This window comes from Pyrus communis, chromosome 1 (assembly GCF_963583255.1).
Source record: "Pyrus communis chromosome 1, drPyrComm1.1, whole genome shotgun sequence".
NCBI classification, from domain to species: Eukaryota; Viridiplantae; Streptophyta; class Magnoliopsida; order Rosales; family Rosaceae; genus Pyrus; species Pyrus communis.
In genome coordinates, this window is record NC_084803.1 from 25,279,025 (window position 1) to 25,294,236 (window position 15,212).

Consider the following 15,212-nt stretch of genomic DNA (forward strand, 5'->3'; position numbering starts at 1 on the left):
CTTTTGGATTTGGCTGTGGTTCTTGATACCCCATAAAGAGGTCAAAAACGATAAAATGTTCTCTTGATCACCTAGTGACCGAGAAATTCATGTTCTCTTGAATTTGAGACCAAGGGTAAAGTATGAGTGAATGTACTTTAATGTTCAAGGTTGGGCGACCATGAATCGAGATTCTTTAAGTCACCTAGTGATCAAGAGAATGGGACTCCAAAAAAATGGAAGTATCATCAGAGACTAGATGGTATACTAATAAAGCCAATCGCCGAGAAAAACATACTAAACATTGGCTGAAAACTCGTGCTAATTCAGTTATAAAATTGACCGCACTACCCAAAAACTTGGTACTTTTTCCTCCCCAAAGCTATTTGCAACAATTCAACTTTACAAACCCGTATCCGGTCACAAATTCAAGAGATGATTATATGTTTATAATTACATAAACTCAGTATCTAACAGGCCTGCCGTTGAGATATGCAATTCGAGCTGCTTCACTTTTGTATCTGATATCTTCATACATCTTCAGCGATGCCTCCGAAAATTTAGTGAGTCTATCGAGAACCCTTGCCAAGCTTGCATGCATGCAACTCAAGTTTGGAGATGATTCTTCACTGTTTTCTGCTTTGTTCTCTGCTTCTCCGTTGTTTGCATCAGCTGATTCAGCTGTCCCCTGGTTTTTCTGTGTGACTGCTTGTTTTTCCATCAAATGACGCAGATCTGATAAGAAAGTTCTGATTGCATCAGTAAGTTCGTTAGAAGGCAGTGCTCTGATCCCAGCTGCCCAATCTCGAAAGAGAACAAATATAGGTGGGGCTACAGCTCGACGAGGGGAAAATGGCCTTCTGCTTTTGGTACGCTCCCGTGGTTGCATGATGCAGTTTTGCAGCCAACCATTGAGAGCTTCCACATATGACGTATGGCTGTTGATCCAATTTGCAAAGCTTAGGCCGAAGCATTCAATCTCATCCAAAAGTTGAGCCATTATCTGCCTACGGGAATCTCCTTGGGAAGGTGTTGAGCTCTTTGAATGATACGCCAGTGAGATGGTTATATATTGCGCATGATGGCATTCAAGCATGGCCTTCCACATTCCTGTCAATCTACACAAAAACACCGTTCGTCAATCCAAGGTTAGTGATGCTTTGAAACAAATAATATGAATTTCAAGAGTCGGAAGATAATCTTGTGGTTAATGGAGTTTTTTTTCAATGTCTCAGTTACGAGAACAACGTGATCCTACTTACCCCTGAGTAAGTTCCAAGAGTTGTGGATACAATTCTTCATCTCTCATTTTCTCAATCCGCTTTGATATTGAATCAACAGCATGTATTGCCACTCTTATTCGTGAATGTAGATCCTTCACTATCGCCCGGGTTTTATCAATAACTTGACTGCTACAATCCTTTGCAAATTGATTCCTAAGTTGATCACACTTCCGGTCATACACCTTCCTGATAGATTCACTTGCCTACAAGAACCAAAATAAAAATGACGAGATGATTAAACAAAAACGCTATAAAACAAAAAGCATAATACACAAACTTTATCACTATCTTTTCTCCTGTATTTAATGTTACAAAGAAATACGGTTCACAAAATACAATTACAAATTGATGTTTCCCTACTCCATATCCCCATGACTAGAAGCTTGCAGTTTATATTCATGGTTTTATAACTACGAGGTTATAGATCAAATTCATGAGCATTTAAAGGCACATAAGAAGATTATCTGATGCTTGAATCAGGGTAAGCAGATCACAAGGAAGTTCGTCTAAAAGAATGCGACAATAGATTATAGAAATCAATAGATACAATAAAATATGTATCTATACAATAAAAATACTGCAGGGCTTCAACAAAAGTACCTTTACTTCGTCATAGAGTTTTCTTTCCCAGGCATATAGTCTCTCCAGAGTGGAGGAATGACTTCCGGCAATCATGCAAAACTCTTCAATAAAATCACTGCCACTGTCGTCGGCATCATCTTTTGATGCTGTGGCAAGAGGATTCCTTGATGAGGATGACCTCGAAGATGTTGAGCGCTTCCAAGTAATAATTTTTGTTCCATGTTGAGCAGCATCTACAAAACATTACGATCACAGATCTTATGGTCAGAAAGGGAGATTCTAATCATTCTGGGAAAGAGTGGTACTCAGTTGAGTGCGGCTTCATTTGTGATGCAAATGATGCGTGTAACTAAAGTGAGCCAGCTGATTCCACAATAAATGCCACAGAACAAATTTGAATGCTTTCACGCAGAATACATATAAAATTAAATGGATGAACTGTGTTTATCTGATCATTGTGCCAGAGATACAACTTCTAGCCTTAACATAAAAGACGTTCGACTGATCAAAGGATTACTAGGATTCAGCAAAACCAAAAAGTGACAAGTCAAGGGAAAAGACCTCAGCCTACAAAGTTACATAAGTCGGTATAGGAATAAGGAAATTCTTGCAATTGTTAAAGATGTATCCATGTCCAAAACCTAAATTACTTACTGGACTGGTAATTAGGTTGCGATTTACCAATTGCAACAACTTACCATGAGAAACAAGTACAGTCTTTCGCGGGCAGAAAACGAGCTGGAAAGCCACGAAAAAAGCCGAAGCAGATGATGTGCCTACAATACAATACTCAATAGTCATAGAGTTTATCAAGCAAAAACAAGAAGAAAAAAAATCAGACAACTAAAATTATCAATAGACATGAAACATTCTTCAACCAACATAAAAAAGTTTACCTTTCGCCTCCGAATACCCAACCCTTATTTTGTTTGACTCAAGCATCCTGGAGACCTCTCCTCCTGATTCTGCAGCTCTAAAAAAGCGGTTCTCGATATCCTTTATGCTCGAAAGAAAATCTTTAGCTCTGTGAGTAATAAACTCTGAAGGGTCCTCTCTTTCTGCACAAAAGTCCTTCTCCCTCTTTGAACCAGAAGGTCCAGACTGTTCAACTCCAACTTTGCCCGTCAAACTTCTAGCTCCGCCATTGGCATTACGTCCCTCAACTGACTGTCTCCCTTCACCATTGCCTGTTTGCAGAGACCCATCAACTCCCGAGTTTAGCGAATTCGCGTTACCATCTACACTACTATCGTTTCGATTCACTGAATTACCAGAAACTTCATAATGTTCATTACCTCCATCTATTCCAACCTTTGCCCATCTACCCCTCTCCTCCACACCATGACTAGCTTCTTCACTCCTCCCCTGTCTCCACCCTTTGATATCATCAAAATTCACATCCACTCCACTATTTCCCACAAACCTAAAGCTCTCACTCTCATCAACAGGATCAAAATAATCCCAAGACGAATCTTCATCCGGCAGAGGAGGAGGAGGCGGCGGCAATGAAATATCCTCATCCACATAACTACTGCTAACCGGATTGAACCTTACAGTCGCAGCTGCACCACCTCCTGACCTCATATAGCTCAACCTCACCGCAGGAGGCAAAACCAGCCTCTCATTGCGCATAGGCGAGTCCGAAGCATCGGCCAAAGGCGAAGGCGAGGGAGAGGGGTAGGAGGAGTGCGAAGGGGTCTTGTCTGAGGTGGAGAGGGACGACTCTATCAACACCTCAGCCTCGGCGTAATGGCGGAGGGCAATGCCAATGTTTCTAAGAGAGTTGGTGTAAGATACATGAGAAGCTGCTAAAGCATACCTCGAATCGATTGCTTGCTTGATGAATCTCTTACGCTCTCTGCACAGCCGCAGAGCTTCGTCCTTCTCGATTTTAGAGTTGGTAGCACCCATTTTTTGACGGAAAATATGGGGACCCAGTTCACGAAAGAACGCTCATTTTCTCAGCAACCAAACAAGACCTTTTAAAAGGAAAGAGAACCCATTACACCGGAAGCACAAAGAGCTCAACTTTTCAATAAAATCTGTGAATAAACGGAGAAAAACCCTCCCTTTAAACCCCAAAACCCAAAAGAAAATGTGGGTTTTGCAGTAAATGAAAAACCCAGTTGGGGAAAATCGCTGAGAGTAAAAAGCGCAGAGAGGTGTCAGAGAAGGAGAGGAGTAGTTGTTTTCTTACAAGGAAAGGAAAGGAAAGGAAGGAAGAGAGCAGCTGCAGCAGCGGCAACGTGTTGGAGTGGTTGGGGGTCATCAAAGAGAAGCCATTAACGGAAAACTTCAAACCCCAACTGCTTCAATGCAATGAATGCCAAAGGCTCACTCCTCCACACATATACACACAGAAATTAAGAAAAAAAAAATAAAGGAAAAATAGAAACTGCGTGTCTCAGAGGGCTTTTACTGGTGGAGGGTCCTCTGAACGAATGGACAAAGGTGAAGAAAATGTGAAAAGGAAAAACAGAGAGAGAGAAGAGAAGAGGAGAGAGAGAGAGGGGAATCTGGTGACTGGTGCAGTACAGTGTAGTCGGCCACAGAGTAGAAGAGGTGAGCAAGTGAGCAAAGGCCCTCGTAGAGTGTGTCTGATTTCTTGTAACCTATGGGAAAAACCCTTCCACCTTTTTCTGTTTTTTTTTTTCTTTTTTTTTTAGCATTTTTCTCATTACTGTAACTAAGTTCTCTTAGAGAAAGTTTTCAGTATGACTGAAACACAGGTAATATATCACGTGTTTTTATATAAGTGATGAAAATTTTTATTTTTAAATTATTAATTTTTTAACACACATATAGCACCATTTGTATGGTAACACGTGATCTACCACTCTGTATTTTGGTCATACTGAAAAATCTCTTTTTCTCATGCACCTAATCATCTATCACGTGTTCTTTTATCTAACTTTAGTTAACTTTCACATTAAATATTACTTTTGCAATTTAAAAAATAAAATAAAAAATTAACCAAAATTAAATGAAATGACACGTAACAAATTATTAAGTGTATGGTGAGCATACACTAAGGTTTAGGATAGTGAGGAAAAAGGATCCTTTTTTTCCCTTTTGGGTGTAGAATTAGAATTAATTGAAGAATAAAAACTAAGAGTTTTTGTATTGTGAGTACGGAAGGAGAATGACTTACATTATATATATTTACTATCATGTGTTTTTCTCAATCTAATAAGAGATTATAAAGTGAAAGTTTTTCAAATGCTAATGCATTATTAGACTAATTTCACAAATAAAATAAATTTGTTTCATGTAAATTGTACATATCGGGCGGGGAGGTTGAATATGCATTGCATCGCGGACAAATATTGCTTTAAACATATATAATTGGTGCTTGTTAGAAAAGAATAGAGTTGAGTCCAGTATGAGATCTTTTCTAGATCCCTTTCCACCAAATCTACTTAGTTCGGGATCCGGACTGTTGAAATTTGATCAAACGGCTACAAATAGAGAGCATTTTAAAAGTCATAATAATTGTAACGTTGAATCAAAATTTAACGGTCCGGATCCCAAACTAAATGGATTTAGTGGAAAGAGATGGATCCCTTTCCATGGAAATGGTGGTTCAGATGACATAATTGCTCCTTAAAATCGGGAAAATAACATTCTTTTTCTTTCTACATTCAAAAAAGAAAAAACATATGTGAGGAAATTATGGATACTTTTATTTATGAGTTAACCACATTTTACAATCTTTAAATTTTGAACAAATATCATATTACATTTTAAGGTATTGGAATTTTGTTTTTTTTTTAGTACACAATATATTTTACACTAGAGTGAGGAGAGAGTTCGGTGAAGCTATACAATGGGCAACCTAATTTGGTATCAAATTAGTCATTCACGAGATTCGAGCCTAAGACCTCTTACTTGTAAGTGAAAATGAATAATAGTATTGAATGGCAAAGTATTAGAATTATATCAATTGATATCTACAGTTTAATTAATTGCTTGATAATTCATTAAATGGATGATATGTTGAGCTTAAGGCCCTTGTATGGACTAATTTGTAAGCCATATCTAAATTCATACGACCTAAAAATCTCATAGTATAATATGAGAAAATTAAAACCACATTAACCATTTTAAAAATTAGCTCAAACTTAAAAGGCGTAAATGGAATAAGCCTTTTATTTATTTATATTTCTCAAAATTGGAGTTTGTGTGTATAAGAGCAGCTCCAGTGGGAGCAATTGCTTGATGGACAGGCTTTAGCACAGGGCCTGATTGCCTAAGGGAGGAAGTTCAGCGTTGGCAGGCGAGGGAGCCCGAGTAGGGCCGAGCACCTGAGGTGAATCTGACGTTAGCTGACGTCAGACGCTTGTTTTAATTTTTTTTCTGTCAGGCGCGTGGCGTTCAAGCGTGCGTGGGTGCGTGTCAGGGGATAGAAAGTCAAAAAAGGGACCCATGATGCACTAATTTTTTTGTTACCGTTGGGGAGCCACATGGCTTCCCCTCGCCCGTTAGATTTCCAATGGTAATAAAAATTAAAAAACCTTATTTAATATCAGCCGTTGGATATGAGATCAACGATCCACGTTATTCGACTTTAAAAATTAAAAAAAAACAGTTAAAAAATCAAAAATGTTACCATTGTGCCACGTGGCACAATCTGGAGTGTTGGAATTCAAATTTGTTTAAATCCAACGGTATAGATTAATTAGGTGAATAAAAAAAAAATTAAAAATGTAAAAAAATTATTAAAAATCAGGAAAAAAATTTTGAAAAATAAAAAAAATTTTGATTTTACTTTTCTGTAAATACCTTCTCATTATTTTTTACCTTACATCCCAATTTCATATCTTGTCAAATTTTCAATCCAATTTTTTTCCAACAATTTCATATTTTCTACCTTACACCACAATTTCATATTTTCTCAAAGTTTCAATCCAATTTCATACTTAATATATTTACTTTTCTATACATACCTATCTTTCTCTCAAAGTTTCAATCCAATATTTTTCCAAGAAAATGACTAATGATGCAGGTACGAATTAGACACTTATTGAAGATGTTACGTTGTGTACTAGCTAGGTTGAAGTTACTTATGATCTGATTTCGAGTAATGCGAGATGCAGTTGAGAGAAATGTGGGGTCTTATTCATACCAATTATCTTGAGAAAATTGATAGGAAAAGAACCAAAGAATCTTTTTCCAGTCGTTGGAGACTACTCAGCAAATCGTTTAGTACGTGGAGAGACGCCTTGGCACCAGCTAGTGGTAATATTCGCAGTGGGGAAAATTTATCGGATCAGGTAACAATATATTTTTTATTTGTTTGTACTATACCCAAATTTACATTACCTACTTTTCGGATAATGACACGTGGCGCAACGAGAACGATTAAAAATCTTATCGGAAATCCATCACCAATAATTGTCTTTTTGGATAATGATACGTGGCGCAACAAGAACGATTAAAAATCTTATCCGAAATTACAAATAAAATTATTTTGTATTATTTTATAAATAAAAAAATACTAATATTTTATTGCTATTGTTTTTTCAAATAATGACACGTGACGTAACGAAAACGATTAAAAATTTTATCCAAAATTACAAATAAAATTATTTTGTATTCTTTTATTGCTAATTGCTAGGGCTATTCAGTGTAGAGATAAAGATGTAAAAGACGATTACTGTTTATTAGGAGCAATTACTGTTCACTGGGTGGATAACCCTAGGAGGCCTCCACCAAGCTGGAACTGCTTTAAAACTCTATGGAGTTGGAGGAGGGAGGAATGTGAAGAGCTCGCAGGAGAACATGCAAGGTCACTCAGTGGAATATTCTTTTTCTTCTTTATCTCTTTTTTGTGTTCTGACTAGGCATGCCATGGATATTCATGGATGAATTTATGAAATATTCCAGCATATACAAAATCTATAAAGTAATTAAATATTAATATTTCAAAAGGGTATGATATTGAATACTAATCTATTTATTTATTTTTATGTGTAGTAAATCTATTTATTATTCTTTATGAATATTGAATAGTAATCTGTTTATAGTGAATTGTCTTTTTAAAAGGGCATGATAGCTGTAGTGGTACTTTAGCATGCCCAAAGATGCAAAGTGGACATAATTTGCATGAAAATGTGTATCGGCAGTGTTCATTCCAGAAGCCAAAAACAGATCAAGGGTGATAATGGGGTTATTTTTATTTAACCCTTAAAGATAAGGTAGGGTTGTTTGACAATTTTGGAGAAAGATTTATATGGTACGTAGTACACCGTCATCATGATGTTTCGTGTTAATAATATAACAACATATGTAAGTTTTTTTCCACATAATATTGTATTAACCTGAATTAACAGTGACCTATGCCATGTAAACTGGAATTAACTTGACTCTTTTATGGTTTTGGAGGAGTTCTGCTTTAATCGTGATCAATTTACGGAACTTTATGCTTATGATTGAAATTATTCATATTATAAACACTTTGTAAAGATTATCTCTATATAAAAAATAATAAAAAAATCAACAAAGTATAAGATTGTTTAGTGATTAAATTATATAAAATCAAATGGATGGATTCGATAAACGTATTAAGAACCGTTTATCTATTTGCTAAAGTTGCTGGTGTAAATTACTCTTCTTTTTGTTGGCTAAAATATCCATCTATTTACAGATGAGTCCATTTTGAGGTGAATAGTACAAAGAGGCCCTTCATGCGGTCCTCACTCATGGCGCTTTAGTCTTTGAACAAAGATAAAGGCAAAAAGAAAAAAGAAAAAGAAGCAAAGTTTAGCAAAAATGTTCTTGTTTGTTTAGCAAACACTACAATGTAGATGCCAAAGCATTCTTTCCATGTTTAAGAAAATAGAAAATAACAATTGGTACATTTTGCAAGTGCTTTTAATTTTCCTTTACAATCTTTTCATGGTAACCTTTTGACGTTACTCTATACTTGGCGCCTGTATTATTAAAAGCTTTTATTGCTATCTGTCTTCGCTTTCTATTGCTTTCATATGCGATTTTTCTTACAGAGAGATAATAGATGTGCCATAATTGGCCCAAGATTGACAATGATTTCTGGAATGTGATAACACTGAAAAGAATATTATGCACGAGTAAATGATATATTGATGGCTTTTTAGTTAAAATGGTCATTCAAATGGCATAACTAATAACATTGGTTCTTGAGATTTGAAATTAATAGAAGTGGTTCTTGAATTTGTTCATCATCAATTATTTTGATCATTCCGTGAAAATTTTGTTAAATAAGGACTAAAATGACAAAAACTCCTTAATTTAATAAACAATGAGTTAAAAGGATTTGTAAAAAATTAAGGGTAGTTTTATTGCCAGTGCATGTTCTTAGTGAATATTTTTCTTGCCAGCGCCAGGGTATTTTTCTTTCCAGTGCATGTTTCTTTCCAAGACCCTCACTCGGTGCATGTTTCTTTCCAGTGGCATCCAATCTGGTCTGTCGAATCTCAGTGAATAATACTACCAATAAGCGATTTGTTTCCTTATGAGTCTGCTTTAACCCCTCGTGGTATTGATTTGCTGTATCTTGTTTGAGACTAAGTAGACCAAGCTCACGCTCCAATGTAAGTTCAAGATGTCTGGTGTGTTTGGCAAGCCTGGGCCGAATAAAGGTTTTAGGAAGTACATTCGAGGCCTCATTGTCCTCGTCGTTGTCTTCCTTGACCATTCTTTCTGGAAGTCTAAAATTGGTATGCTTAGTAGTCATTGCGACAGCCGTCGCAGTTAATTTCTGGTCGCTAAGATTTATTTTCACCTTTTGGTATGCCGCAAATCTGCCGTGACGGAAGCAGGAAGATCATGTGCTAGTTCTACGCTATATGGCACATTTCCAGGTTTGTATATGTCTGATTTATCGATGTTTTCCTCGTTGTTGTTTTCTTCTTGATAAAGCGGGTTTCAATGGTCATGGACTTCGTCATTTTTTAGCACTTGATCCCACTGGCGTGTCAAAATGATGATCCTAGAAATTATAAAGCCTACGTATAGCGCACGTCGAGTAACTACTGAGCTAACTACGTTGTTTGATTTATGTGGATGTTCTAACTTGTTACCGAGCTCGGTTGGGCAAACAAGATAAGTGTGGTGGTGTGGTGACGAAATGTGATGCTGACTTCTCCACCAAGCGAATGTGACCGAGGAAGGAACACTTTCAGCCTAGTATTTTAGAAAATGAAGACAAGATTATGCAATTCACTACTATGTTCAGGATCTTCTGCACCAGGTTTGGCAACTTCTACTATATTTGTGAAAATATATGTGCATTGAATTGTTATCAGGTTGTAGGGAGAAAAATACTCAAAGAAAATGAATGTATTCACTGTGAATGTTGTTCGGTATATGAATGTCAAACTTTGAAGTGCACATGTCAGTAACCAATCATAGAACACCTCACTTTGCTAGATAGTTGATAAAGTGACCTTGTTTGGTGAAAAAAATCAAATACCCTTCGCGAGTGACTAGCCAAACTTGAAGTAGTGCTGTTAATCCAAACTAAAGATACTTCTCAATCAACTAGTTCTACACCTCCAATGATGTTAATCCAAACTGATGTCACTAGTTACCAACACAATGCTATTTATCCAAACTGAATGTATGTTGATATGGGGCTATGGTCGTTGGTATTTTTTCAGGGTATGATAAGGTTTCATGTAGAGCAAAGGTTTCGCATAAAGCGTTGAGCTATGTGTTAAGTTGAAGGTCCTCTGTACATTGCAGAACTACTTCTATTTATAAGGGTGAATTTTGTGATGGCCAAACTTGCTGAAGTAGAGTCATGTTATGGCTATGCCTTCTCGGCAACTACTTGGATATCCTTGATGTTATTTCATCAATTGACTAGTATTGGACTAAATCTCTTTCTAGTCTCGATCTCTTTGGCCTGAACTAGGATTATGAACCTAGTTCATTTATGCACTTAATTCGCTCCCCATTTGACCAACCATAAGTTTGGATTCTTGGAATGATTTGAATCTTATAAAAAAACGTATCATGACCTTAACAATTTCACTTCATTCAAGACTCAACCAAGCCATTGCTAAGTTTGATCCCTTAGTAATCCCAATTCCATTAGGACTTGATCAAATTGTCCATTCATGTGCTGATAAAGTCACTTAACCTAAAGGATCACCATTGGGCCAAGAGTGCGTCCCTCCATTTTGATTTATTTCTTCTCGGCCTAAATCTAACATTTCAAGCCCCAAATAGCCACACAATGAACTAGTGATAGTACTGGGCTATTGAACTTGTCACACAAGTAAATCCAAATTAAGACCTCCCCTCACATGTTAAAGAAAAAGAAAAAAAGTACCACTAGAGTCTACACTGTAGTGTTGGTAAAAGGGCAAAGTTACAGTGGAGCAAGGAGGGGCGGCCGACCCTCCCCTCATCAGAAATAAGTCCAGGAGCGGCTGTTCTGCCCCACTGGTCCCATTGGAAGTGATGTAAAAGTTAACGAATTGAAATGATTTTACATTCCACAGAAAACAAACTAACCCAACCCAATAGGCCCAACAGAAGTCCTACATATGTGGTTATTCGAACGGAACAGTCCCGGGTCCACAACACTGAAAAAAAAACCCCCACTCAAACGGCAACACCAATCAAAATCGAGCGCCAACGACCCGAATCATCTTCTTCTTCCCAAAATGTAAGTAACGCAGGTCCACCAATTCGAACATAAATTTTGAGTTGTTTTTGTGTTTTTGTGTTTTTCTTGTTGGGCTTTGTTTTTTTCTTCCAGTACAACCCTAGTTTATAATTTTATTTTTTTGTAATTTTTTTTAATGGAATTTTGTAGTGTAGTCGATTTAGCTGAACGTGTGTGTGGAATTGTGTGAAGGGTTACTAAAAGGATTAATCAAGTATTGGGCAAAGAGGGATCGGTTTGTGCTGCGCCAGACCACTTATCTGGGTCCAAATCCAACTCCATCTTCGAGAGGGTTTCACAAACCCTTCACTCATGGAGAATAGCGAAGTTCAACGTGTGGACGAGATTCAAATACACAACATGCCCAACGAGGTGATGATCCATGACTAAAAGAGAAGAGTCTCGTTTCTTTATCATTGTTACTATTTAATTTTCAATTATCATAGTTTATATTTTATTGCAAGATTGTTGCTTGTATTTATTAGTTTTGACAATATAAGTATTGTGCATCCGGAATTGCTATTGGAATTCTTCTCGATGTGTACCGAGAGTGGCAGGAGGATGATGTCCACAAGATGAGCAAAAGACAGGTTTGTTTTCACAGGATTACTACTGTCTCTGTTGAATATTGAATTTGTTTAAAGAAACAACTCAAGTTTTTTAGGGTTCATATTTGCACTACTGTCTCTGACGATTTGTTTTTTTTATTGTCAGACAATTTATGGCTTTGCCACTGCTTTTACTCATTTAATTTTCACCTCTTCCTCTGTCAATTCTTGGCTTCGCCACTTGTGCTATTTATACATACAACAAACATTTGGTCGCGCACCTTGGTCCCAAAACCTTGTGCGATGAACCCTTCGTAAGTACACAGTAAATATGATGACTTCAATGTGCACCGACCATTTCAGATTCCCTTTGCATGATGAAAATCTTTACATGGGAAATTCTTTGTTGCGTGATGATTTGGCGCCAAAAAACTTCTCACCTGCGTTTACTTGAAGGACTTTGCGCGACGAAGGGTTTGGTTCGTTGAGCAAAGATACCTTGCGTGACAAAATCCTTCATTGCGTAAAGTTTTCAACATTCGCATGACAAATTCCTAATTTCGTTGCACAAACACACTTCAAGCGACAAAATTTTTGTCGTCGCGCAAAGTATCGTCTCATAAGCTGTTTTTCCTACCGGTGAATATCATGTTTGAAATTCGATTAGTGTGTAAAATGTGAAGAAGTTACAGGATATGAACAATATCAAGGACGGTTGACGAAGTGTGTATATATATATTCCTGTCTCCAAAGCAAACAGCAAACACATCATAATTTTCGTTTCTTAGCGTACATAGCGATTTCTTACGCATGTATGGTCTCAATCTTTGAAATTGAAGATTGAACATGATGATGCAGCTTGCTTTCGTCGTCACAAATCACAATGTCATCGTAGGCCTTAAATTTAATTATTTCATCAAAACTTGCCCTACGTACTGTTCCACATCCACAGAATCTGAAATTGGCCTAAAAACAACTCTACAACTCGAATGAAAAATGTAGAAGATTATTTAATTCATTCAAGTTGGAGTGACAACTTATATATATATATATATATATATATATATATATATATATATATATATATCTTGGAATGGATAAGTATCTTAGCTCGTCAATCAAATTTGGTAACCATGGATACACCATGCGTCCCACATGCATGTAAACTTATATTTGAAAAAAAAAAATATATATATATACACACACACACACACACACACACACACACAAATTGACTGTACCTACACACAGATCCACCGCGTACGGCACCACCCCTCCATTAGCTTGTTACTTCAGAAACTCACGTAATTCCTTGAAATTTTCAGACTCCTCCAAAATTTTCCCTCAACCTCGTTAAAGCCAATCTTGTTCTCAAGCTTTCACATTGTTGTTTCTAAATTTGGCAAGTTCGTTTCTCACCGCCATTGGACTTGGTTGTTTTTATATGGACTTAACTTAGTTACAGAGTCTTCATATCAATAGAGACGCGAATATTTCAACTATGGTAGAGTTCCATGGAGAAGTTGATACTGTAAGGGTTGGGATAGTTGTAGAAGATGAGGAAGCAGCTGAAGATCACATCAGCTACGAAGAGCTCAAGAAGCGAATGTGGAAGCATCGTATTCGCTTACAAAAGCTCAAAAATATCATTGAGGACGAAGAAGACCGTGAAGATGAAGAAGAACCTGCAGGGTCGTTGGCAAAGCAAGAAGTGTTTCGTCGAAAGAAAATGGCAAGATCCCAAGATTCGATACTGAAATACATGGTGAAAATCATGGAGGTATGCAAAGCAAAGGGCTTTGTGTATGGGATTGTGCCTGAGAAGGGAAAGCCAATGACGGGCTCCTCTGATAGCTTAAGAAAGTGGTAGAAAGACAAAGTGAGATTTGACCAAAACGCCCCCATTGCAATATCCGAGCATCTGCCAGCTCTGATTTTTGAACAAGGTGAGTTGGATCATGGCTCTTATGCTCATTTGCTTCATGAACTGCAAGACACTACTTTGGCGTCTCTTCTTTCTGCTCTGATGTAGCTCTGCATGCCGCCACAGTGGAGGTTCCCTCTGGAGAAGGGTTTGGCTCCTCCTTGGTGGCCCACGGGGGAGGAGATGTGGTGGAGGGACCAAGGGATTTCTGTAGAGCATGGCGCTCCTCCTTATCGGAAGCCCCACGATCTTAAAAAGGCATGGAAAGTGAGTGCCTTGGCTGCTGTGATCAAACACATGGCCCCTAATTCAGATAAAGTGAGAAAGCTTGTGAGGCAAAGCAAGTGTTTGCAAGATAAGATGACTGCTATTTTGTCCAAAGTGGTTAACCAAGAAGAATCATTTATACAAATTACTGAGAAATGCCTCAAAATCTCTGATCACTCAAATAAAAAGGTTAAGAATATGAAGTGGCCTGCTACTGCTAGCAATGAAAAGAGGAAGTTGATGAGTACTGATTTGGGATTAGGGTTTTTGGATAAGAAATCAGGGGCAGACCATGATCAAGATCAAGATCAAACACTGTGTGTTTATGAGCAAAATAATGTTTCTGATTTGTTGGCTAAGGGAACATCATGTGCTTTATTAGATGATTGTCCCTCAAATGATAGTGGTGTTGTCAGTGTAGTGGATTGGATCGATATGGAGCTAGACAAGGTCAATCGGATTGATCACAACAATGGTGCACTTGTAATCAATGAGCAAGTTGGTGGGGAGGTGTCTGGTACTAAAGTGGGAGGCTATGGATCAGCAACCTATTGGGGAAGTGGTATTTATGATGATGATGATCTAGCTATGGATGGAGCATTTGAGATCGGAAGGGGAAACATGGATTCGAATCTTTCTTCTGAAGAGATGTTACATAACGACCACGATTCAACTTGTATTTGGATTTGGGATATGAGTAATTAGTGAAAGCAGTGCTATTGGAACTATTTATCACGATCAGGAAGTAGCTAGTGATGAGTCAATATTTTACTATATATTTTACCCTATTCTTAGTATTAATTTATTTGTTATTTTGGTAGAATTTTGATATCTTGATTTATATTCTTAATGTAGGACATTTGATTTCTTCTGGAGCAAAAAGTGATCAAACGGATGAATTTTGGAGTAATTTCAATTGGAGGATGTTTGTATACCTTTCAAGATGATTGTATCAAAAATCCAAAATTTTCTAC

General features: G+C 37.3%; 1 protein-coding gene and 1 pseudogene across 1 annotated transcript; one reads left to right on the forward strand and one right to left on the reverse strand.

Annotated features, from left to right (window-relative positions):
* Nucleotides 1-330: 330 nt before the first annotated feature.
* On the reverse strand, nt 331-4,417 carry LOC137711845 (protein ALTERED PHOSPHATE STARVATION RESPONSE 1-like). The gene is made up of 5 exons (XM_068451009.1): nt 2,741-4,417; nt 2,543-2,620; nt 1,863-2,077; nt 1,242-1,465; nt 331-1,097 (listed from the first exon to the last, which is right to left on the reverse strand). Exons 1-5 carry the CDS (start codon nt 3,753-3,755, stop codon nt 443-445), a joined length of 2,187 nt encoding a protein of 728 aa, XP_068307110.1. The 5' UTR covers nt 3,756-4,417; the 3' UTR covers nt 331-442.
* A 9,131-nt stretch (nt 4,418-13,548) lies between these two features.
* LOC137725172 (putative ETHYLENE INSENSITIVE 3-like 4 protein) lies at nt 13,549-14,943 on the forward strand (annotated as a pseudogene).
* The last annotated feature ends 269 nt before the right edge of the window (nt 14,944-15,212 follow it).

Coding starts and splice junctions, on each gene's coding strand:
- LOC137711845 (XM_068451009.1), bottom strand. CDS start 3,755: ATGGGTGCTACCAACTCTAAAATCGAGAAGGACGAAGCTCTGCGGCTG. Junction 2,078..2,542: donor GACTGTACTTGTTTCTCATG/GTAAGTTGTTGC, acceptor AATGTTTTGTAG/ATGCTGCTCAACATGGAACA. Junction 1,098..1,241: donor CTCTTGGAACTTACTCAGGG/GTAAGTAGGATC, acceptor GTTTTTGTGTAG/ATTGACAGGAATGTGGAAGG.